Here is a 25,369-nt window from a genome sequence, read left to right as displayed (position 1 = left end):
AAACAAACTCACCAATTTCAATTAATCCAACCACAAAAATCACACACATAGTCATAAATTCATCTACCCTAAACAGAAGATATGAGTTTTAGCTCATGATTACAGCAAAAAGTTTATCAAAAACGAAATCTAATAGTTTACACATAGTTTAAACAAAAGATTAAGTAAAGATTAAACCTAAATTGCCTTTTATATTCTCAAAATAGAAAGCTAGGGTTGTTCCATGAGTTCCAGGGCTTCTAGCTGCACCTCCAATCACAAATTAACCCCCAAGGGTTCCCCCATTCGTTAGGGTTCGAATGAGAAGCGTTTATATATATATTTTGAAAACAGGGGCTACTCGACGAGTCCAGTGACCTACTCGCCGAGTCCATCACTTAAAATCCCGTGTACGGCAAGGCAAAGTCAAGAATCGTGAAACTTCTGACCAAATCGTCGAGTTGATGGCCTACTCGTCGAGTCCGTTTGGAATCAGCATTTTCTCAAAACATGAAAGTCGTCCAAAATTATGTATAGTTTTCAGAACATTTTGAATCTCGTCAATCGGAGTTACGGTTCATGAGATATGGCCAAAACACTGACGAGGGGTCAAGCTGTCCAGCAACATCCTTCTTTCTTCAAAATCCAAGATCCAAGTTTCCAATCGCTAGTTCCACTTCCTTTTCCATCCGAGCATGTCATTGTTGCTGAAAAGTGAAATTATAAACTAATTAAGCACCTTTTGTTCATTAAATGAGACAAAATCAACATAAAGTATTAAGATAATGCATGAATTTTATAACTAAATATGCCGATATCAAGCAGTTGCATACCCTAGGATGAGGCGTTTGTATGTACCTGATTATGAACGTATTCTCGATGTTACTAATGTATGTATTTTAGTCCACCTTATAATTTATAAGTTGATATGACATAAATATCTTACGATTAACCTTTATATATTGTTTTTTTATTAAGCGCCCCCAACGAGTTGTTGCACCCTATTGCGCAGGAGCGTGCTGCTAGGTGGTGGATTGAGAGTGTCCAGCGGATAGATGTTGCATATTACACTGATGTTTAAGTTATGGTTTTCTTTGTTAAAGTTTTAAAACAATTTTCTTTTGAAGATGTAGCAAAAATAAGTTTATCCTTCCGAACAACATTTTGTAGAATACATACGTCGTTATGGGTTTTTTAAATCAACAATATCGTATTGTTGGCTACCTTTTTTACTACTATGTCTACTCTTAGACTGAACATTATTTTTTCCACTTGACTTGGTCTTAGTTGAAGACTCACTTTTTGTTGACTCCATGGGAAACGGAGTGTCATAGTTTTTGTTTATGTGGCTGATCCTTTAGAAATGACTATATTTTTTTTCTAATTCGGACCTTCACCTTGGGATGGGATACAGTTGTGGTTTTTAGGTCGCCCGACTTGTCATTTGTCCATCAATGGTGGCAAAACAACCATGACTTCATCCGGTTCTTCGTATTCAGCTGGAACTAGCACAGGAAACACTACATCTGCATATGTTGAACGATATGTTTCCATTGTGAAGTACGATGACACCTATGCACTGCAGTGTTGATATCTCAGTTCCTTGAATACCACCATAGCATGGATATAAGGTATACCCACAATGGCCATTTCCCACACATGCAGTAACGACTTTGCAAGTTTAATATAACATTTTTCATTTGGTTAGTCACTTCATATTTGCTTTGATCATTCTGGTATACCAGAAAACCAGATGATTTGTTGATCATCCTATTGACGACCTTCTCAGCATACTAAGTGTGACAACCCGAAGTTTATTCCGTCATTGTAACCCGTTTCCGTCAATAAAACTCGTTTTATCGAATTATTTCGTTTGCGTTTTTGGATTAAGTCATTTAAATTGAGACTTTTATTATGACTTCATGAGTGTCCAAACACATTAGAAACACATGAAAACACCCCAAATTATTATTTGGAAAATTTTTAGTTTCGACCACGTCGGGTTACAAACAACTTAATCGGGTACGACCATAAGCCTCGTTTAACGTCGGTATCGGGTAGAATTCCACCGAGCCTCAAACTCAAACCCTATATAAAGTTGAAAGAACTTCATTTGAAGCTTTTTCACTCTCTCTCTACTCTCTCTCCTCAAATCCAAGTTCTTGATCCAAAACACCCCATTTCAAGCTCCAATTTGGTAAGGAATCCATCCTAACTCATAGATTAGCATGTTTAGCTTTCAATTTCGTGTTAAAATCATCCAAAAGGACCAAGAACATGTGCTTACGGCCCTGGAACACTCCAAAACCGTAAACACACATGAATGGGGTTTTGGAGCCCCAAAACCCTCCCAAACCACTTCTGGAGCTTAGATATGACCTAAGGGCTTGTATGAGTGGACTTGGAACACCAACACCTTAACATTTGAGGGGTAAACATGAGTTTACGGCCCAAGAACATGCTTGGACCATAAACACCCTTTCTTAGGCCGTAAACACCTTTTAAGGTGTTAAGATGCCCCTTAAATACCTCCTAAGCCTTGGAATAATGTCTAGAACCATCAACCTTTGTGTTAGGGACCTTAAACATGAAAGAAACCATCCCCTTAGGAGTTCACGGCCGTAAACCCCCCAAGGAATGGTTCCTGGGCCGTAAACTCCTCAAAAGTGGTCAAAAGGTGCCCTAACTTCCTTCCATGGCTTGTATATTGAGCTAGAATCACATGTGATTAACCTAGAACCACCAAAACACAAAAGGAATGGGTATGTGAGAGATTATGGCCATAAACTCCTAGTTTACAGCTATAAACTCCATTAAATGGTCCCTTTGGTGGTTTAATCACTTCCTATGCCCTAGATTTAATCCAAGCCAAATTCCTCAAGTGATGTATGACCTTTGAACTTCCTAGAACACACTACCCATGAGTTTATGGCCGTAAACTCATGGGGACATGGTCATTGGGCCGAAAACTCCCTTTGGATTTTACTCTTAAAGAGCAAACTCCATATCTAGGCCATACACATCCATATATGCTACCCGGGTCACTCCTAACACTTGAATTGAAGTGTCTTCGTGTCTCGAAGTGTCTATTCATATTTTATTAGTGGTTCAAAGTCTAATTAGATACAAATGTGTATCTCTTCATATTACATAGGAACCTCACATGTAATCAAGCCCCAAACTAACACTTAGCTTCCTATCCGGCACATTTCTCGTCTGGTGAGTTCATACCCCTACACCTTTTTTCGTGTTTTTCAATGTTTTCAGGGGGGGGGGGGGGGGGAATACAAGAAAAAGTAAAAGGATATCTTGTACTCAAACTTATTATTTCATTTGAATTGTTTCATATTCCGTATGCTTTTAACACTGGAAATCGTATTAACCACCCGTCTAACTTGTAAAGTTAGTTATCAAATTGTTTGTGAAACTCGTTATAAAATGTCATATTTTATATTTCACAAATGATTTTTCCATGTCATTACTGTTAAAAGCATTAGCTTAGTACTTTTGATTTGTCCTCAGTAACACTCCACAGAGATACGCGAGTGGAGGATCACCTTTTGAAACAGGATTTTTCCAGATTATTACTTGTAAATTTGTTATTATTAAAAATTGGAGACACGTCCTCGTAAACACTCCACAGAGATACGCGAGTGGAGGACCTCCCCTGTAACCAGAATCTCTTGGAGGGAGAACGTGACTTGAGTGTATAGATCTATACGAGGCTGACTACCCCGCATCTGGCTGCTAGATACAGCCGGACCGAAAGGTTCAAGGGTGACAAAAGTCATAAAATGATATTGGACTACTTATTGCCATATCTAGTCTATCGTATGGTTATGGAACTCGCAATTTGGATAACAGAGATTTACTTGTTAGTAATAATGAAATTTGTGAACTAATAACCTTCAGAATTAGTTTACTACCCACTTATTAGTTTTATATACTTGTTAAAACTAATGCACTTTACAAGGATAACCAGGTTTTCAGAATACATCTCTTAACACAGCAAGTATGGTAGATACTTGTACATTTCATTTCGGATTGGTAACTAACTTTTAGGAAAATAAGGATTTTTCCTGGGATAACTGAACTGTTCATAACCAGATTTGTGTAACAAACGGATAACTAAACTTTACTTATAAGAAAATATGAGATTTTCTTGGATAACAACTTTTACAGAAAACCAAAGGAAACTTGTACATTTTCAGAAAAACAAACCGCTTATGAACTCACCAGCTTTATGCTGATTTTCAAACTGCTTGTATTCTCAGGTCCACATTAGACAGGTATCCCGCGAATCTTTTGGAGAAGACGGAACGCATAGGAGTCACGTCTTTACTTTTGTTCATTGTGGATGTATATATATAATCATGTATAACTTTACTTTCAAACAAATGTAAATACATCTATATAATGTAATGGTTGTTTACTTCGTTTACTATGTACATTGGTTGTGATACTTAACATGACGTCACCTCCGCCCCGGAACGTTTCCGCCTTCGGTTTCGGGGTGTGACACTAAGTGACGTCCTTTTTGCTTTCAACTATAACAAAAATTTACATATACGTTGTCATGCACAGTAAAATACACCACAATTATGATTAAACTATTATAATATAGGGAAACACTTACCTCCAACATTACATCGCTGGCACCACCATTGTTGCATAGTTGCTCGAAAGAAATCGATCAACATTGATATCGATAGTTTCTTTACGTCTCTTGATAATGCATTGATGGACTCGACACTATTTGATGTCATAATATTGTATCGAACCACGAGGAAACACGACCTTGTCCATCTCTCGTTATCGATTGTGTCTAGCCAAGTCTGGAAATCATCGTTTAGTGCACGATGTAGACTACTCAAGATTTCCTTGAAATCAGACTCTCAATATGCTTTTATAGCCTCCCAAAACAAAATCTATGTTCTCTATTGCTTGCCAGTCTTTGTTCTCATATTCATCAACAAATGGCAACAACAGAGTCTGTGATATGCATTAGGGAACACGACTTGAATGGGTATTTCAATTGAATTGGATCTATCTGATATGATATGTGAATATGGCATGTCCCCAATACATTCTTTGAGTCTTGATAAAAACCAAATCCATAACTCTCCACTTTCAATTTTCCCAACACCAAATGCAATAGGAAGGATTTGGTTATTACCATCCATGCCTACTGTTAGGAACATGGTGCAAAAGTATTTCCCTTTTAGGTGTGCACCATTAATGATAATAATAGGACGCAAACATCTTTGAAACGCTCGAACCTAAAAAGTAATTAATAATCTAATTAAAGCAAACACATATGTATGGACATTAAATATAAAGAAGTAGGTATATAAAATATATTACCGTGCAAACTATAGCCATGAAAAAGTATTCAAATTTGTTCTCATCACTCGTCTTTATATGTGAAACCGCCCCTAGATTCTTCTTCTCTAAATTGTAACAATATATAGGTAGTCTAAGAAAGCTTTCTTTAAGGATCCCTCTCAATAGATTTAGAGCATACATTTTAGCATTTCATGCTTGCCAGTATGAAATATGTACAAAAAGACAATCATTTAAAGTTCGGTTTATCTGTTTCTCCCGCAACGTATTATCGGTACTATAAACTAATATGCCCTTCAAGAAGTGACCCAACACCTTTTTGTTGGCTTGCCGGTGATGGGGATGTAGTTGTGTGTTTGAGAAAGTGTGTTTCTCCGATAGTTTAACCACTTGAAATGAATCAGTAGTATTATGTTTTTTTGCCCTAATCCGCCAGTCACACTTATCCATATAGCAAACAACTTTAAACCTGTCTTTTGTAGATTTTTTCACTTTATATTAAAAACCTTCACTAACACTTTTCTTTCCTAAATTAAGCTTAAGTTCTTCCTTGTTTTTGAAGAGTTGGAATAACTTAACATGAGAATTATAGTTGTGTGTTTAGGCCCCTTTACGATTTTTTGAGCTAATTCGGGCAGTGGTAAAGGATCAGGCATACCCCAATGGGTGGGTTGTGTTTCTTCAGAATCGGAAAAATAATAAGGAAACTTTTCTTGTTGTGCTTTTCGGGGCTATGGTAAGGGATCAGTTTCCTCTTCTTCATCTTCATGATCATCCCCATAAAATTCAGTGTAACTCTGAAAATGTTCCACTGACTTTCCATGTGGAACTATATTACCATTGTCAACCAACACCATTAGTTTTGCCTCATTATTCACAGATTTATCAAATCAACAGTAAGGTCATCCTGATCAACAACTTTAACTTTAGACCTATAATCACCCCTATGTATAGGATCCTTGTAAGAAGGAAAATGGTTGGTTGTCATAGATAATAAATTATAATTTTTGTTACTTACAGCACCGGAAGAACCATTTCCAGAACGATTTTCCATAGGAAATCGATTAGTACCACTATCCATAACATTATTAACAACAAAAAGATTTATTATGTTGGGAGGCATAGTAGTAACAAAACTAAAAAAAATATCTAACATCACTATCGTCAAGAATTTGCATAACTATATTTGATCTGGGACATCAAAAAGATAGATGAATTTGATTTGTGTGTAACCTGGACTTGGAAGCAACCAACATAACTAACCCAACGAAGTTGGTATGACTGGTTATATCTACACCAAAGCATGTGTAATTCGGAGCAAGATACTGCATACACCCGTTGATACGTCGCCATTGCCCTCTACTAGAAAGTGGAACTAAAAAAACCCGTATACATACTCATTTTGGAACGTTTTTTGAAAGTACCGAACACACAAATATATTAAAAACACAAATGTATTGCATATTTGCAAGAAAAACATAGAAAAACCCTAATTCTCTTTCTCCGGAATGACACTCCGTAATGTACGGACTTTCCGGATGTCTGTACAGAAAAAACTAATCCAATCTAGAAGGTATGAAGTGTCAGATTCCAGTCCTCATCCCTACCAACCAACAACCCCTCCGGAACAATATCATAAATACTCTGGATTATCATATTCCGGAGCACACCTCCAGAACAAAAACATCATGCTCCAAAATATGGTATTCCGAATCAAGTGATCATTTTTTTCAAAAAATAAGTTGTTGGTTATTTTTATTAAGATGGTTGTTATAAGGGTTAGATTACTCAATTTCGCTTAAAACAATCTTATTTGTAAAGTAATGTATAAGTATAAGTGTGATTTGATATTACAAAAACTTGTTAGAGCTAGATCACATTTGGCACACTAGCTGAAAATTGGGATTTTAATTAAAAAAGTTGTTGGTAGTTATCTGATAAGTTGTCTTATTAATTAATAAGGCTAAGAGGATTGGTCACCACCAATCCACTAGAAAAGTGTTGCCACATATATGCCACATAATCTTCACTACCTATTCACTACCAAACCACTAGCCCTTGGAAATGGTCATCACTCCATAAACATTCTCCTTTATTCATGTAACCAATGAAAAAAAAAATTATTCTAACCTCACAAAAGAAACGGTCAAAAAATCTTTAGCTAATCAAACACCGTCTTCAGCCGTCTCCAAGGCCACTCCACATCTAACCCACCAGCCTCTGGGGCAATGTTCACTAGTGGGTTATTATGCTACATAGGCTTTCATGCATGACTTGAGGATCCATTCTGGATAGCCTAATGTTTGGTAAAAAGTAATTGATAAACTACATTTTTTGAATAGTAAAATGGATTAAAGAAAAAAAATCAAACCCGTGAGCTGTAACAATACATAAGAGTGAACAAAAATAAAATACAACAATGAAACTAAAATTACAAGGCCAACTAAAACAAGATTGCAAAATGCAAAATGGTAAATGAGACACAAGTCTTCATCCTCAAGTGAAAAACTCATTGAAAGTAATTTTGGCAACAACAACTAAAGAAAAAAGTAGCCAACCCCTTAATTAACTCAATTGAGAAATCGATAGATCAGATCTCAAAGATGTGTTAGAAAATTAGTTTTACTAACTTACAAAATGGGGGTTTCCCTATTTTTAGCACAAATTTCGGACTTTAAATATAATCAAAGCAGACTAATCATTATATATTCGTTTTCTCCTCCGTTATACATTCGTTTGATATATCAGATGTCTAAAACGGATTAAAGGTGAATGATAAATTACTTGTCAAAGTAAGGTAACCGGAAGAAAATAATACGCGAGTCAAATGACTTTTTAACTCATGCTACAATGGTGGGAGTATGAAAAAGTATTGGTTTATAACTACAAAGACTAGCTACCTTTAAAAGACTTATAGAACCTAGGTTCTCTCTTACGCGCACGCACAATGGGGGGGGGGGGGGGGGTTGCAAATGCGAGCTAGTTTGGCTTCGGTTCACTGAACTAGTGTACGAGCGCGCGTATTGCAGGTACGAATGCACCATCGGTCGACCAGAAAAGTTCAAGGACCTTTTTGCAATTATTTTATTTTCAATTATGAATTACAAAACGAAAGTAAGAGCTGCTAATTATAGATTTTAGTTTTGATTTCTCAGTTAATTGTGCTCTTTAAATTGACTATTACGATTTTAATTTAATACACCAGTTACATATTGGGATAAATATATTGCACCTTTGTGACTGATTAGTTTACACCAAATGAAACAAAAAATTTCTCTTCCTCTATTATGTACCGATCCGTATTCCACATCTTGCTGCAACCAAAGTATAATCCGACTAGGTGACAGTTCTGGAAATCTTGAAGAATTGTTTTCTATTATTGTATCTTGGGAAACAAACACCAATATAAGACGAATTTGTTTTAAGGAAATTGTGTTAAACCCGTGCCTCAGTAGTAAATAATTCATGATTTTTGTTCTTTCGTGCATTTGGGTTTTATTTTCCTAACAAGACCAACTATCACCCCAAGTGTAACGCCTGGTTTTCAGGTACATTTCATAAAATCCTAGAGTGTTTATTTATTTTGCATGTTGGCCAATTACACTGGGTGTAATTGAGGTACACCGGGCGAATCTTGGTATTGGACACGGGGTTTTCCCCTGGTACGTTGGGGGTACCTAGCATATGTTGGGCGTACTTGAGCCAGGGAAAATCCCTAAAATTTAGGGTTTGGACCCTATTGAATCACTTCATAACCTCAAGGCCCCTTCTATCATCAATTTCCTTCGTCCCAAAGCAGATCCCACGAAACCTTGATCCTTTTTTAGAGAATACCGAGCATTTTTGTGTGTTTTGGGGTATCTTAAAGAAAGAAGAACCCTTTGGAGAAGCATTTTTTGGACTGAAGATTGTGGATCCAGAATCTATCCACCTTCATCATCTTTCAAAGGTATAAAGTCTTAATCTTCGTGATTCCTTGTTGATCTACGCTAGTTAGTTTTTTTTTTTTTTTTTTTTTTTTTTTTTTTTTTTTTTTTTGCATATTTTCGTCCCGTTGGTTGATTCATGTGAGTATAAGTTACTCCGGAAACTTAGAATTGTAGATCTTGATATTTTTGAGGTCCATTGTTCATAAAAATGGCATTTTGATGGATTTAGCTCAACCATGCATGAGTTGACCGTCTTAATGTGAAGTTAGAGTGTTAGAAATAAGTGTTGGGCCTTGTTCTGCCACGTAAATGAATCAAGTTGATCACTTTATCATTTAAGATGTTTCCCTTGAGCAAGATCTATGTTTTGGATGTTTGGACACGACGCATCAATTAAATTTTGTTGATAAAATCTTTTGCCAGTATATTTAGTGATTATACTACGATTATCAATATTTATATTCTCAAATTGTGTTTAGTGAATATGTGAATTTTTTATTATTCAAATAATTTTATAAGATAATTGTTACCCAGTTGCTCGTATCAACTCTTGTAGATGTGCTTTGAATACGGTATTTGAATGGTAATTTGCAGTTTATATTTTAGACATAATAAAACTTACGATCTATATTTTTATGTGTTCGATTTTTTTTTATTAATATGGCCATGTGCATATAGTCTAGGATGGAATTTGTATTTTTTATTTGCATTTATTCCAATCATTTTTAGTCTGGTGATAGTCATAGAATTTAGTTATGTGACAAACTTTTGGTGGTGGGATTCCGTCCCTGAAATATATATATATATATATATATATATATATATATATATATATATATATATATATATATATATATATATATATATATACTAATTTTGAAGTGGCAGGTGAACAGGACTTGCTTTTCATTGGTGGGGATTTTTTTTTTTGCTTTCCTTTAAATCATTGTTAACCGCTTTTTAATTTTTTTTTTGTTGATATATGGAAGTGTCTACAAATACACGTGTTACAGAAGCTAGTGGAAAAGAGATTAGTGTCCACCTCCACTTAATGTCCACCGACTCAATAAGCATCCGTCAATATACCTCTCTCTTCTTCTGTATCTCTCTACGTCTACTACTCACCTTCCCCACCTTGGTTTGATCCTCCACCGACTTCCGTCTGAAGCAACTCCAGACCACCCTCTCCACCCTTCTAATTTGTCGTCTAAAGGACACAAACGAGAGAACGAAGCAATTAGATCTGTTCTGATTTCCCGATCGGTTTACCTAATCTCGGGTATATTCTTCGCATATGTCGACTCGATTTCTTTTTTCTAAATTTCTAGGGTTTGTCTGTTGCTTATCTGTTCAACATCATCACCCATTTCGTATTATAATTAAGATGCAGTTGGTTTCTTCGCTTACTTGATAAGCCCAAATAAAATCTAAATTATCTGCTGCTTTCTCAGGTTGGATGTACAGAGGTTTCACGTTGAGATTGAAGTAAATCCTAGCAATCTTAGATGAGCAAGAAGGAATGATGGGGTCAAAGGCAGCCACAAGCGTTGAGGTATGTAATTTACTTTGAATCGGTGCCTGTACTTCTCTTTCCCTTTCATGCTTCTATCAGCATCGACTTGCAAAGATCGATTATTAGAAATTCTGAAAAACGATAATCGATTATCAGAAATTTTGAAAAACGATGATCGATTGAAGGTCTTCCGATGAAGCAATCTTGGCCATGGGAAAGAAGAAGATGCACATTATTTTTTAAGGTAAAGTGACTTATACTTTTGCATTTATGATTTATGCCATTTAAATTGATGTAATAGTCTCTTAGTGAGTTGACTCGGTTGACTCAATTATCAAGTGATGTTATTACAGGTATGCTATTGATACTTTGCAATCCGACAGTCTTAAGGAAGTTGGAACAAAATCTTCCAACTCCTTAGAAGAAGAAACAACTCTAATCGGACTTACATTTGGTGGTTATCTAAGATCTAAGGTAACAATGTCTTTTATTAACTACTTCAAATCATCTTTATCTAAAACACAAGAAGCTTCTAATTTCTAAAGCTACTGTGGCTTTTGAATTGTAGATAAAGTGCATGAAATGTGGTGGAAATTCATAGCGACATGAGCGGATGATGGATCTCACTGTTGAAATTGAAGGTGATATAGAAACTCTTGAAGAAGCTTACATGCACTGAAGTCTGAAGTACTAGATAGTGAAAAAAAGTACAAATGCAACAGGTTTGTTCAAAATCTCTCATCTAATCTTACCTTAAAACTTTTTATTTATTTATTTATTAACTTTTTAACTTACAGGTGTAAATCCTATGAGAAAGCCAAAAAGAATTGACATTGTTGGAAGCGCCAAATGTGCTTACCATTGCATTAAAGCGATTTCAGGTATTTTTTTAAAAAATTTTTTAAATTTTTAATCAAAGATGCTGCAATACATGAATAAATGAAAGTAAAAAGTAAAAGAACATTGCTATTTGTTGATGTCTGGTAAAAAAAATTCCGCTGTGGTGTGAAGTTCATGTAACATGACCATTTTGCCCCTAAAATCACCTTTGGTAACACTTTTTGTCCCCTTTGTTAACTTTACTGACCGTTTTACCCTTATATTCGAACAAACAGTTTTAACAATATTTCCACTGATATGATTTATTGTTTTTTTATTTGAAAGATGTTGGTTGGGTGCTCTGTTGGGGTATGGTAGACATGGATCTTGACAACATCAGAGTGTTCCTTCATTTATTGAGTCTCTAGCTGCTGAGAAACCTGTCCATATTGCTTCTGGAGGTTCTTCATCAGCTGTTGTAACTGGTAATATATGTCTCCTTTGAAACAAGTTTAGTTGTTCTTTTTTTACTTTTATCAACTCCTACAAGGATAAAATCGTCGTCCTTATTTAACTAATATTAACACCTTACAATATTTTTAAGTAGTAAAATTAGCTATTTACCTTTTTTTTTAATAATCACCTATGATGATTTTAGTTTATTGAACTTTTGGAGTTTGAACTATACCAAGAGGCTAAATAACAACAGTCTAAGAGGACCAATTTCCACAAGTGTTGGCTAACTTGACCCAACTTACATTTGCGTAATCTCTTTAATAAAAAAAACTTTAAACCTTAATCTTTTGAGTCAAATGCCTTTTCATTTGGTTGAATTTACTAAAATAACCTTCCGTTTACAGGGACATATCCTTTAGCATTTGGAACAAGCCAGTGGTGTTTTTGTTTGCTACTTTTCAGGTATGGATTTGTTTTTTGGTGGAGGATACGACACAACCAACAAGTATTCTTTGATATAAACAGTTAGCATTAAAATATCCAATTACCTGTTATAATGGTATACTTATATAATAGAGTTTACATTATATGTTGTGCTCACATAACTGTTCATTTAGGACTGTCACGCAGAAAGCTTCTCATGCATATAGATCTCTGACCAGATAAAGTGTTTTTTTTTACATAAGATATTTTTCTGTTTCTTTTTCTAGACTGAACTAACCATTTCAAATGAGACTAAATGAGGGAACCGAAGGACAATCACTTTTTCAAAGAGTAGATAGAGGTTTGGCTTAATTTCGTAGATAAGGTTAATAGATTTGATTTTCGCAAATGGTGGCAGTGCTTGCTGATAAAAAGTAATGTAACTACATTACTTCATCTTTAATTTATTTAATTTATTCATAATGCTTTAATATTTATCCAATCTCTTTGACATTCAACTTAACATAAAATTCTAATGACATTGGTATTAAATAAAATGACAAAGTGTGATGCATTCTAAACTTTTTCATATGAACATTCATTTTTTTTTGTAGGTGGCAACTAAAATGAATTATTTGACCATGTGATAGCACTGCCATTGTAATTGCCCTTGAAGGAAAAATGATCAGATTTGGATTGTTGGTTGTAGCATTTACAACTTATTTCCAAGTGGCACCTTCAAATGACAGTATCTTTTGTGTTTTGTACTCTTTATAGGTTGAACAATATACTATGATTGATTCATCATTAGGACCACCGACTGAGGTGAGGAAAACTGCCTTGGTTGTGATTAAAATTTTGATAATAGATTTTATTGTTAAATAGTTTGAAAGAATCGTAATCTATCACATTTTTCTTTCAAAAGAAATAGAATGAAATCCAATAGCGGGTTCTTCCCTAATTCTATCTAACTTATATGTCACCTAAACTTATCAGTTTTTATTTATTCTCCTTCTTCTATTCTTTCTACTCACAACATATATAAATTCATGTCTTCCATTCCACATAATTTGGTACAACTTATTATACATATGGTACAAATGACAGATGAGAATGGAGATTCATCAGGATAGCGGGTTCATGAACCTATTCAATATGGTACCACAAAGGGAGGAATCATGTTTACGGAGGTACCGGAGGTACCGGTTGTACCTTATATTTGCAAAATGTGTACTCATTGTTTTGAAATATGGGAAATCTCCGGAAAAGTCACAATAGTTTACCCTAATTTACGAAAAAGTCCCAAACTAAAATTTGTTTACGAAAAAATCTCAATTACCGGTAAAAACAATGATTTAACCATATTTTCCCGGTTTACTGGTTTCATTACTTACTTGGTTTTAATAAAGTCTCACTATTTTACCATAATTTACGAATAAGTCTCACGTTATTGTAAAATAATGGGACTTTAATGAAAATTATGGTAAAATAACAAGATTTTAATGAAACCGAGTAAGTATTGAAACCGATAAACCAGAAAAAAAATGGTCAAATCGTTATTTTTTTCCAGTAATCGGGTTTTTTCATAAACCAATTTTAGTTTGGGACTTTTTTTTAAATTATGATAAAATATTAGGACTTTTCCGAAGATTTCCCTTGAAATATTTACAAAAATTCCAACTTTGACTGCTATATATGATTAGTATTTGTCATTACTTGTGACTAGTTTTTGACCACCTTTTTGATGATTCTAATGTCAATTTTTTCATCATTTTATATTATGTCTTGATTATTTGAAAAATAAACATTACTTGTTGTAATTTGCAATTTTTGCTTTATCTGCTCATATTTGAGAATTCTTTCGCTTTGCATTAGAAATTATTTAAACTTTCATGGTGAAATTATTTGTCTAGATTTTTTAATACTTGAGTTCTCTTTGTTTTTTTGTTATAACTTGCAAAACTTGACAGTTGATAAAAATTGTTATTTTGCTCCTAAATATAGTTCAATTACGAGATTATTTTATTTAACACTTGTGTTTTGTCTATTATTTGCAAATTTATCTGGAGTAAACTTATTATTTTTTAGAAACTTTTTTGTTTTTAAATTGAGTTTTGTTCCTATTTATGCGGGTAAAATAGTTTAGGGCAAATTTCATAAAGGTTGCTAGTTTTCACAAAAAATCGAATTTTACATTGTATTTTTCTTTTGTTTTGAATTGGACACCCCTTGTATCGGATTGTTACAATTTTAACTACTTAACCGGTCAATCCAGTTGCGATTTGACATGACATGCTGATGTAGATGACATTACATGTAGGGGTGTTCATTTGGATAAATCGGTTTGATCCGATCCAATCAAGTGAATCCAAATTGATTTCGGTTTTCAAAATATGGATCCGAATAGTCCAAACCAAAAATTAAATCCGATCCGATCCGATGCAATTACAATTCGGTTGGATCGATTTTTATAACTCGGTATTCAAAAACCGAAACATTTTAAAACAACATATAATTATAATATTACACAAGCAGCAAAAACAAATTATTTAGTTGTGATTTGAAATTTATAAACAACTAATAAGAATATATATTATAGTTAAATATTTTATAGGTAGAAAACTTTTGAGAGAAAATGCATATTAATGTTTTTTTATCGGGTGAAACGTTTTGAACTTATTTAAAAAAATAAATTACAAAATTAATATATATATATATATATATATATATATATATATATATATATATATATATTATAAATAGATAAATAATAAATGTTTATTCGGTTTTTGTTGAAAATCAATAAAAAAATCCGAATATCCAAACCAAATAGTCCAATCCAAATTGTCCAATTAGATAATTCGGTTTTATCCGAATAGTAAACGACCCTAATTACATGGTGACATCATATTTTGGGTGTCAAAATAATATATATATATAAATAAAATGTAGTCACTTTTGTGATAGTACAATATAATTTATAATAATACAATGAAATTTACATATAAATTTTCATATTCAGTACACAATTAAAAACAATGAAGTTTATGTATAAATTTTTTTATAACAAAGAGTCAACCAAGTAAATAGTTTTAACATCTAGTTTTCTTTATAAAAACATTTTTGAAGATATGTGATCGATATATTCGTTTCGCCTAATAATTAAAGAAAAATTAATCTATTTAAATGCCAAATGATTATTCTTTATTTTTGTAATATATTATAATTATAAGCATTAAAATTAGAAAAAAATAAAAGTATCCTCATTAATAAATAAATGTTTTTTTGTCACATGTTTTTTTCTCCTTCATTTGGACACATGACAATTTCCAAGAATTTTTAAATTTTCTATTTCCCACTTGTCATTTTATTATAATTTTCATTCTATTAAATTAAAATTCCACATTTAATATATAAGGTAATATATATAAGGTATTTATTAGAAATGATTTATATGTATAATGTATTCAATGTATTAAAGTCTCATTAAATGGCTAAAATGAAGACAAATGGTTAAAAATTCCAGATATGAACAAAATAAAGGGTTGCCATTAAATGGCAATGGTTCTACTGAAAAATGGAAGTCTGTAGAGGCAATTTTGGTGCTTTTGTGATTGGAGAAACATTGTACACAATTGGCAGATCCACGGAAAAGAATCACGTTTTGGACGTTGTATGTATATGTAAACAATGACTTTGACTTTTTTCCTGACTATTTTCCCATTTGTGTTTCATTATTTAATTTTTTTGGCGGGTGGAATGTTAGAAAGAAGGTAGTGGTTGGGAGGTTTGTAATGTAAAAGCAATTGTGAAAATAAGTTATTTTTCAGCGATTGTGCTGTGAATGTGACTTTTATGAACAAAAAATCTCTCTCGATACCACATACATAGTTTTATGAAATTGCATTATATTAACCTATTTTTTTATTAAAATTTTTTAATTTTAATTTTATTTTCTATTTTAGATATTTTACTTTGAGATTATCTATCCAATTATAACATTGTACTTAAAAAGATCTACCCACATATATAAATAAATGAAAGTAGAATGATATAATAAACATATCAATGTAAGCACGTTTGTTTTTTTTTCTTTTTTTTTTCAGGTTTATAACGCTCTTAATGTTGCTATTGATGGAACAACTACATAATTAATCAAATCTTTTTATCCAGTGAAGTAGCTAAGGTGGACTAATTATTAGATCTTACCTATGTGTAATATTACAAGTTTTAGACAAGTACCAAATACCATTGTACATGTGTGGCTAATAGTGGTATTTGAAAGCTCTAGCTAAATAGCATTGGTATAGGGGAATGTCACTGATTTCGTGAGTTGAATACACAGAATAGCAAACAAATTAGTACAAAACACAGGTTAAAAATACAAGAAATATCAATCTACTTTTATCAAGTTGTTTGTTATAGCATTCTACTTCCGTTTCTCTTAAAATTCTACCAATTGAAAGTGCGATGTTTTCATACGCAAATAGATAGTGGCTATGTAATGAACACTGATAGATAACATGATAAATAGCAAAGTCTTCCAAACCCCGCAACGCAGGGGACCTTTCCTAATTTGCATGAAAGTAGAGCAGGGACCACTTATGCAAAACATTAGACTAGGTAAAACAATCAATAACAAAACAAAACACGTGTTGCTGCAATTTATGGATTAAGTCCTCAATTTCATCATTTTACAAATACTAAAATAAAAATAAATAAATAAATAAAAACATAAATATCAATTACAATCTGAATTATCCAACAAACAGTTAATATCTTTTTGTTCCTCAGGAAGTTGTATTTCATATCAGCCTTTATTTGAAAGTTCAGTTGGATTCCAATTTTTGTTAACAGTTTACCAACCTGCAAAACAAAACAAAACCAGTGGAAATAGTTTTTAGGGCTTTTATAGAAACTTTAAAATAAAAATACATAAAAACTTTTAAATAAAAGGATACATTATCATACCTTCTCTTTCAGCACCGAAACATTGTCTCCAGATTCACCATGCCCAGTGATTACATATATCACTTTTACAGCTTTTATTAAAAAAAATAAATAATAATAAACAATTAAATAAGGTCTATCCAACTATCATTTTTCACCATTAAAAATGATTTGAATGATATGCGTAATTCATCAAAAAAAAATTGTATTTTGTTCTCTCTAAAATAAATATGATAATAATGTTTCTTTATTACTAGACTTTAAGTCTTTCTCTTTTTATCTATCAAGTAGAAATTGTGACATCATATTTGCAATATCTATCTATTTTTTTATGTGCAATTAATTTCTTAAAACAGTGTTTTTCATAAATTTTTGTATGTTGTCTCCTTCATATATTCTTAAATAATGAATAACTTCAAACCATTAATGGTCAATGGTCCTACATTTTATTTTTTTCGTTTTTATTAAATTGTAACCCATTGGGCATTTTCATTAACTTAAGTGTCAAAAGCCCACCATTAAAAGTCAATCTAGATGTGGAGAACATAAAATCTCATGACCCTTCCACGAAAAAAAGAAAATTTTTTAAATTCCCTTGAATATATCATCGCATAAAACCATAATCATTTTTCTTTAATGAACTTCACGTTTAGAAGTATTCTCTCACAAACACTCTTTCATATAATCACAACTATGTTTCACTTACCTTTCGGGTTTCAACTGTCTCTTTGTTACACGAGAGGGTATATTCAAAGTAATCTCATGTCGTTCAAGGTCTTTTGTTCTGATGTGGCATGCATTTTGTATGTAGGTGGAGTAGGTGAATTTGAGAAATCAACTTAAAAATCGAAAAAAGCGGAACGGTTTTATTATGTTAGAGTCAAGGTTAGCTAAATGTTTTTTTGTTATTTATTTTATTTTTTAATGAAGTTGGCTTTTGTTTTTGACTATGGATGTCACTTTCTATTTTCTTTAAACAACATATAACACATTAAAACGAAATTATGTTATGCATTTTTCAGTAACACTCAGAATTGACCTCAGAGATCAAGAACCATTGGAAGCGATTTCGTTTTTAAAAATCCATATATGGATCGGCTACAACCTCAGAAGTATATATATATATATATATATATATATATATATATATATATATATATATATATATATATATATTAAATAACTTTTTATGTCAAACTAATCATGTAAGGTTTTTTTTTAATCTAAACTGTTGTGCGTCACATAAATGTAATAACTGGAAATGCAAATCAAGATTTGAACTTAAAGTTAAAGGTATAAATTTGTTTACTTTACTAAATATTATCAAAATGATTAATGGACTTCCAACATCTGCAACAAAATAAAATAGTTATTTGTGAGGTCTTTCTAAGCTAACAAACACCAAAAAGAAATGCCTAGAATATTTTACCTTGCAGGTTAATATTTTCATGAAATTTGTTACATAATAGTAAAGATTGTAAAACTCTCTCCCAACTTTGTACTTCAGAATCATTACCCGACTGAATCTCTTCACACAGAAAGATAGCGTCTGTTTGGCCTGGATAAAATGCAATATCAAATTCATCTTTGTTGCTGTTTCCTTCGGAATGAACATTTGTATGAAATAAGAAATTGCTGATCTGCAAAAACAAGCTTTGCAGATCAGTAATTTCTTATTTCATACAAATGTTCATTCCGAAGAAAACAACGATAGAGATGGATTCGATATTGCATTTTATCCAGAACAAAAAGACGCTATCTTTCCGTGTGAAGAGATTCAGTCGGGTAATGATTCTGAAGTACAAAGTTGGGAGAGAGTTTTACAATCTTTACTATCATGTAACAAATTTCATGAAAATATTAACCTGCAAGGTAAAGTATTCTAGGCATTTTATTTTGGTGTTTGTTAGCTTAGAAAGACCTCACAAATAACTATTTTATTTTGTTGTAGATGTTGGAAGTCAATTAATCATTTTGATAATATTTCGTAAAATAAACAAATTTATACTTTTAACTTTAAGTTCAAATCTTGATTTGCATTTCCAGTTATAACATTTATGTGACGCACAACAGTTTAGATTAGAAAAAAAAACCTTACATGATTAGTTTAAGACATAAAAAGTTATTTAATAGATTTTATATATATATATATATATATATATATATATATATATATATATATTTCTGAGGTTGTAGCCGACCCATATATGGATTTTTAAAAACGAAATCGCTTCCAGTGGTTTTTGATCTTTGAGGTCAATTCTGAGAGTGGTATCAAAGCGCTTATTACTAAAAAATGCATAACTGAATTTCGTTTTAATGTGTTATATGTTGTTTAAAGAAAATAGAAAGTGACATCCATAGTAAAAAACAAAAGCCAACTTCATTAAAAAATAAAATAAATAACAAAAAAACATTTAGCTAACCTTGACTCTAACATAATAAAACCGTCCAGCTTTTCTCGATTTTTAAGTTGATTTCTCAAATTCACCTACTCCACCTAGAAACAAAATGCATGCCACATCAGAACAAAAGACCTTGAACGACATGAGATTTCTTTGAATATACCCTCTCGTGTAACAAAGAGACGGTTGAAACCCGAAAGGTAAGTGAAACATAGCTGTGATTATATGAAAGAGTGTTTGTGAGAGAATACTTCTAAACGTGAAGTTCATTAAAGAAAAATGATTATGGTTTTATGCGATGATATATTCAAGGGAATTAAAAAAAATTTCTTTTTTTCGTGGAAGGGTCATGAGATTTTATGTTCTCCACATCTAGATTGATTTTTAATGGTGGGCTTTTGACACTTAAGTTAATGAAAATGCCCAATGGGTTACAATTTAATAAAAACGAAAAAAATAAAATGTAGGACCATTGACCATTAATGGTTTGAAGTTATTCATTATTTAAGAATATATGAAGGAGACAACATACAAAAATTTATGAAAAACACTGTTTTAAGAAATTAATTGCACATAAAAAAATAGATAGATATTGCAAATATGATGTCACAATTTCTACTTGATAGATAAAAAGAGAAAGACTTAAAGTCTAGTAATAAAGAAACATTATTATCATATTTATTTTAGAGAGAACAAAATACAATTTTTTTTTGATGAATTACGCATATCATTCAAATCATTTTTAATGGTGAAAAATGATAGTTGGATAGACCTTAACTTTTCAACTGTTCATTTCGATTTTAAGAAAAAATAAAGCTAAAAAATTAAATATTATTAATAAGAATAATGTAAAACTGTAGATGAATGATAGTTTTTAAAGACTTTTGAATTCAACGAGCCTCATAAATGTGAGGTGAAAACTAAAATACTCCTCTAACAAAATTATTACAAGCTTCTCCACATATTTGACTTGAGTTTCCAATTCTGATTTTTGTTCCTTGAAATCTCTATAGTTGGCAATTTGGAACAATTGCCGACTGTAGAGATTTCAAGATACAAACATCAGAACTGGAAACTCAAATCAAATATGTGGAGAAGCTTGTAAATGAATGGGAACATGTAAAAGCAGAAAGAAAGAAGATAGATAATAATAAGAAGAAAAATAGCTTCAAGCTAATTGAGTTGAGGTAATAAATTAAATTTACCTTGTTTCCTTTCAATTCAAACTTCTTAACATATAATCAATAAGATTTTCATGTTGATTAAAATGTTTTCATTTTTGCAGGCATAAAGAAATTCGAAATCAAATAATTTTTTGATTTACATGGTCTCCATCCTGATGAAGCTCTATGGTTTGTAAAGCTTCATCTATTCTTGTTTTATAACCTTCGGAGTAAGCTCAATACAATCAGCTTATTTAATTGTTTATTATTATTTATTTTTTTTAATAAAAGCTGTAAAAGTGATATATGTAATCACTGGGCATGGTGAATCTGGAGACAATGTTTCGGTGCTGAAAGAGAAGGTATGATAATGTATCCTTTTATTTAAAAGTTTTTATGTATTTTTATTTTAAAGTTTCTATAAAAGCCCTAAAAACTATTTCCACTGGTTTTGTTTTGTTTTGCAGGTCGGTAAACTGTTAACAAAAATTGGAATCCAACTGAACTTTCAAATAAAGGCCGATATGAAATACAACTTCCTGAGGAACAAAAAGATATTAACTGTTTGTTGGATAATTCAGATTGTAATTGATATTCATTTTTAATTGTGAAAAATGAAAGTTGAATAGACCTTAACTTTTCAACTGTTCATTTCGATTTTAAGAAAAAATAAAGCTAAAAAATTAAATATTATTAATAAGAATAATATATTGTGTAATCGATAGCGATAGCGAGGTAATAGCAACAACCTACTTATATGCTATGTAGCGATAGCGATGAAATAGCGACGACTATTTCATTTTTAGCGAATTTCTATTGAAAATTAATACTACTTTTATCTTCACCTAATTAGAGATTATAACTAATAAGTAAGCTAAAACCAAGACTATGATAGGCCCCCAGTCATGCATGTCTACACTCGTAAGAATAAGAAAAGGCCCAAGAATAACAGTCCAATGGGGCATGATCAGCCCAAGTATCAACAGGGGACAAACCAGGGGTAGTTTGGTCTTTCGGTGTTTTCTAGCAGCTGTTAACAGGCCAATGAGGCATGATCAGCCCAAGTATCAACAGGGGACAAACCAGGGGTAGTTTGATCTTTCGGTGTTTTCTAATGGCTGTGGTATGGGAAATATTGTTGGTGGGGAAGGAATGTTTAACGTCCTCAGCATGGCAGTCTTTTGTCCTTTTATTAGTATTAATAGTTAGTGGTGGTATCTTTTCAGGGATATGTTGAACTTGTATTTGCTTATGCGAACTTGGAGAGCACCCACCTCTCGAAAGTGAGATTTATCTTTCTTTTTATGAATATCATACGAGTTCACCACCATTCCATTGTTCTTTGAATTCACATTACAGTTTTGGTTAGATTACCCTAGTGTGAGCTTATCAGACTATTGGTTCAAATAAGTTGTAAAACACGCATGCTACAACAAAACAAGTGTTAATTTAGATATCCAATGCTCTCTTTGACTTAGTCAACTGAAAACCCTATAACAGGTCTATTTATACCTGATTCAAAAAATTAAAACAGTTAAAAAATTAAAAAAGGTCGCTACGTCGCTATTCAGTCGCTATGAACCCCATAGCGACCCTACATCGCCTCGCCTCGCCTCGCCTCGCTATTCGCTATAGTGATCGCTATGGTCGCTATTGACAACACTTTAATGTAAAACTGTAGATGAATGATAGTTTTTAAAGACTTTTGATTCAACGAACCTCATAAATGTGAGGTGAAACAAATGATTTTTAATTGATATCTACAGTTAAGTAGATTAAACATCATTACTTGCAGACAAAAAAAAAAAAAAAAAAAAAAAAAAAAACAACACTATAATTTTTAAAATCAGGAATGGGATCTTCAAAATGGGTCAAGAAAGACAGAGATTCAGGATTAATATGCAAAAACACAAGAATTTCTGTTTAATTTAAATGAAAACACGCACTCAATTCAAGAAACAAATACAATATAGTGTAGAATCGGTATTTATTCGTGATCAAAACAGAGAGACCCAAATCGTCAAGAAACACATATAGCATTAAAGATTCAGAAATGGTCGATGATGATGATTGTGTATTGAATTCAGATGAAAAACAAGAAACAAACAGATGGGAGTGTTCCAAATTTTCGCTGATTTCAATACTATTGAAATGAAAAACAGTCACCCAAAACACATAACATAACCAATTAAGAATGGTAGATGATGATGTGTGTTCGACTCAGATGAGAAACATATATCCAGTTGAAAAGAATCAGATTGATATAAATCATATAATGATATCGAATAAAGTGGTGGTAGAGAAACAACGACAATAAGAAATCAAAGAAACTTAATTTGGCTGTTTCTACAAAAAGTTAAATTTAAAAAAAAAAAACACTTATTTCAGAATTTTTGGGCATTTTATAGTTTTGAAAAAGTTAAATTCAAAAAAAAAAACTTTTTTGAATTTTGGGCATTTTAGCTTTTTATTTTGTAAAAGTTAAATTTAAAAAGAAAAAAAAAATTCTTTGAACACCATGAGTTTTTTACTTGTATTTTTAACAAAAATCTTTACATACAAAAACAACTTGAAATAGTTTTTGAAGCTTTTAGTTTTTAGTTTTTAATTAGTTTTACATATTTAAAAACTAACAATTAGTTCTACTAAGAGGGTGTTTGGATAGGAAAAAAAGAGGTGCTTATTGCTTATTCTCACAATAAGCTAACTTAAGTGTTTGGATAAAATCCAGCTTATTAAGCTAAATAAGCTAATTTTAATAAGCATTCCTCCCCATGCTTATTGCTTATTGCTTATTCCCACCGCAAATAAGCTATAAGCAATAAGCTAAAAATCTAATCCAAACATCCCCTAAATACCTTTAGAGAAATAAAAGTTACGTTTTGAACTTTCACCTACCAACTAATATATAGCTAGTTTTCTAAGAGCTCCAAAGCTTATTATTACTTTGATCTTATGACAAGATACCCAAGTAATTTGATATTTTTTGTAGTTGAAATAAAATAAATATTAAGTATATTAACTGATATGAAGCATATCATTTATCTTGAAAAAATATATATTGTTTTCTAGGTGTCTTACAAAATCTTTCTGTTTTTTTCTTATATGTTGAGAATCTTATTATTTTTCAAGTTCTTGTGGGACACAAATATATATATATATATATATATATATATATATATATATATATATATATATATATATATATATATTTTATAAACTTCATAAAAATTAAAACCGACTTTGTGTATTTAAAACAAAAAAACTAAAAAAAAATAATAGTAATAATAAAAAATTGGACCAAAATGTGAAACTCAAACACAAATTACTGTTCATGTATATTAATTATTACCTGATTTCTAACGCTCCCGAGATGACTTTTCAGTTCTATCGACTCTTTTCTAGCTTCTTCATACTCAAGTCCCATTGCAATTTCTACAATATTAATGTTTTTAGATGTAACTAAATGACTAGCGTTTATGTTATTTACAAAAATACTTGCCCAGCTTTGAAACAACACATACTTGAGGGGTTTATATTACCACCGTGTAGAATCCCACAAGATTTCAAAGCGTTGAATAACGTTTCAGCCTCAGAAATCTCCATTGGAACACAAGATGTAGATGCAATACCAGTGCTCATTGAACAGCAGACGTAGTAAAACCTATTCACATGATTAATGAAGTTAAAACTCTATCCTAATAACATGCCACAAATTTCAAATAAAATAAAGATAAACTTTAGGGTTTAGACATGCGTTTCAAATAAAACAAGCGAATGATCAGAAGGAAAAATAAGCACCACATTCCTGATTCCCAAACAAGCAACACATTACACACCTATAATGAGTAAGAAAATCCGCTTAAACAGGAAAAATAGAATATATCAACTTAATCAAGTCTCATATGCAAAATATCTGTTAAAAAATTAAACAGAACACAGGATATGACGAAATTTGTCTAGGTTAATGGAACATATGAAAGCTTTTTGAAAATATATATATTGGATAACGGGACTAAAAATGCTAAGTCCAAATGTAGGTATAATTGTCAAATGCAAGTGAAAATTTGGCGCATAAACCTTTAAACACGTTGAATCGGAGGTGCGAAACCGTTCTTCCGGCGGCGAGAATGAGATACTAGCAGCAGCAAGCTGCTAGGATTCCGTTACTCGAAAGTTGAAACAAGTTGAAACAGCGGAAAGTGGAGGCGGAGCAGTGTACGGAGACGCGTCGATTTAGGGTTTTTTTTTTGTTACCGTGGTGAGAGGTTTTTTCTGTGTGAAGAGAGAGAGATATCAATTGGGAAGACGAACACTTGCGGAAAAAGAAAACGGAATAAAGGAAGGTGATGTACGGTAACCAGGAAAGAAAGGGATGGACTGTCTTCA

General features: G+C 32.1%; 1 protein-coding gene and 1 long non-coding RNA gene across 8 annotated transcripts; one reads left to right on the top strand and one right to left on the bottom strand.

Moving 5' to 3' along the window:
• Positions 1-25,369, bottom strand: LOC145088825 (uncharacterized). Of its 7 annotated transcripts, XR_013701223.1 has the most exons (5): positions 25,061-25,369; positions 24,505-24,644; positions 24,333-24,415; positions 17,434-17,504; positions 17,116-17,328 (listed from the first exon to the last, which is right to left on the bottom strand). XR_013701223.1 is itself a non-coding variant. In XM_079027237.1 (4 exons), the coding sequence occupies exons 2-4, from the start codon at positions 24,620-24,622 to the stop codon at positions 7,586-7,588; spliced, it is 234 nt and encodes a 77-aa protein (XP_078883363.1). In that variant the 5' UTR covers positions 24,623-24,644; positions 25,061-25,369; the 3' UTR covers positions 7,174-7,585. The 7 variants fall into 7 exon arrangements, 2 of the variants coding, with proteins under 2 accessions (XP_078883363.1, XP_078883362.1); XR_013701226.1 differs by lacking the exons at positions 17,116-17,328; positions 17,434-17,504 and adding an exon at positions 1-686; XM_079027237.1 differs by lacking the exons at positions 17,116-17,328; positions 17,434-17,504 and adding an exon at positions 7,174-7,618.
• LOC145088826 (uncharacterized) lies at positions 20,187-21,840 on the top strand. Its single transcript, XR_013701228.1, has 4 exons — positions 20,187-21,004; positions 21,103-21,169; positions 21,272-21,342; positions 21,448-21,840. It is a non-coding gene; the product is annotated as an uncharacterized LOC145088826 (long non-coding RNA).

Source organism: Lactuca serriola, chromosome 2, assembly GCF_051521515.1.
Source record: "Lactuca serriola cultivar US96UC23 chromosome 2, Lser_US96UC23_V15, whole genome shotgun sequence".
NCBI classification, from domain to species: Eukaryota; Viridiplantae; Streptophyta; class Magnoliopsida; order Asterales; family Asteraceae; genus Lactuca; species Lactuca serriola.
This window is presented reverse-complemented; position numbering and strand designations above follow the sequence as displayed.

Bases quoted from the DNA above. Each gene is read 5' to 3' on its own strand.
- LOC145088825 (XM_079027236.1), bottom strand. From the start codon at position 24,622: ATGAGCACTGGTATTGCATCTACATCTTGTGTTCCAATGGAGATTTCT. The intron at 24,416-24,504 runs GTATGTGTTGTT...TTAATATTGTAG, and splicing joins TGGTAATATAAACCCCTCAA to AAATTGCAATGGGACTTGAG. The intron at 17,329-24,332 runs GTAATAATTAAT...TTTGTTTTGCAG, and splicing joins TCGGGAGCGTTAGAAATCAG to GTTGGTAAACTGTTAACAAA.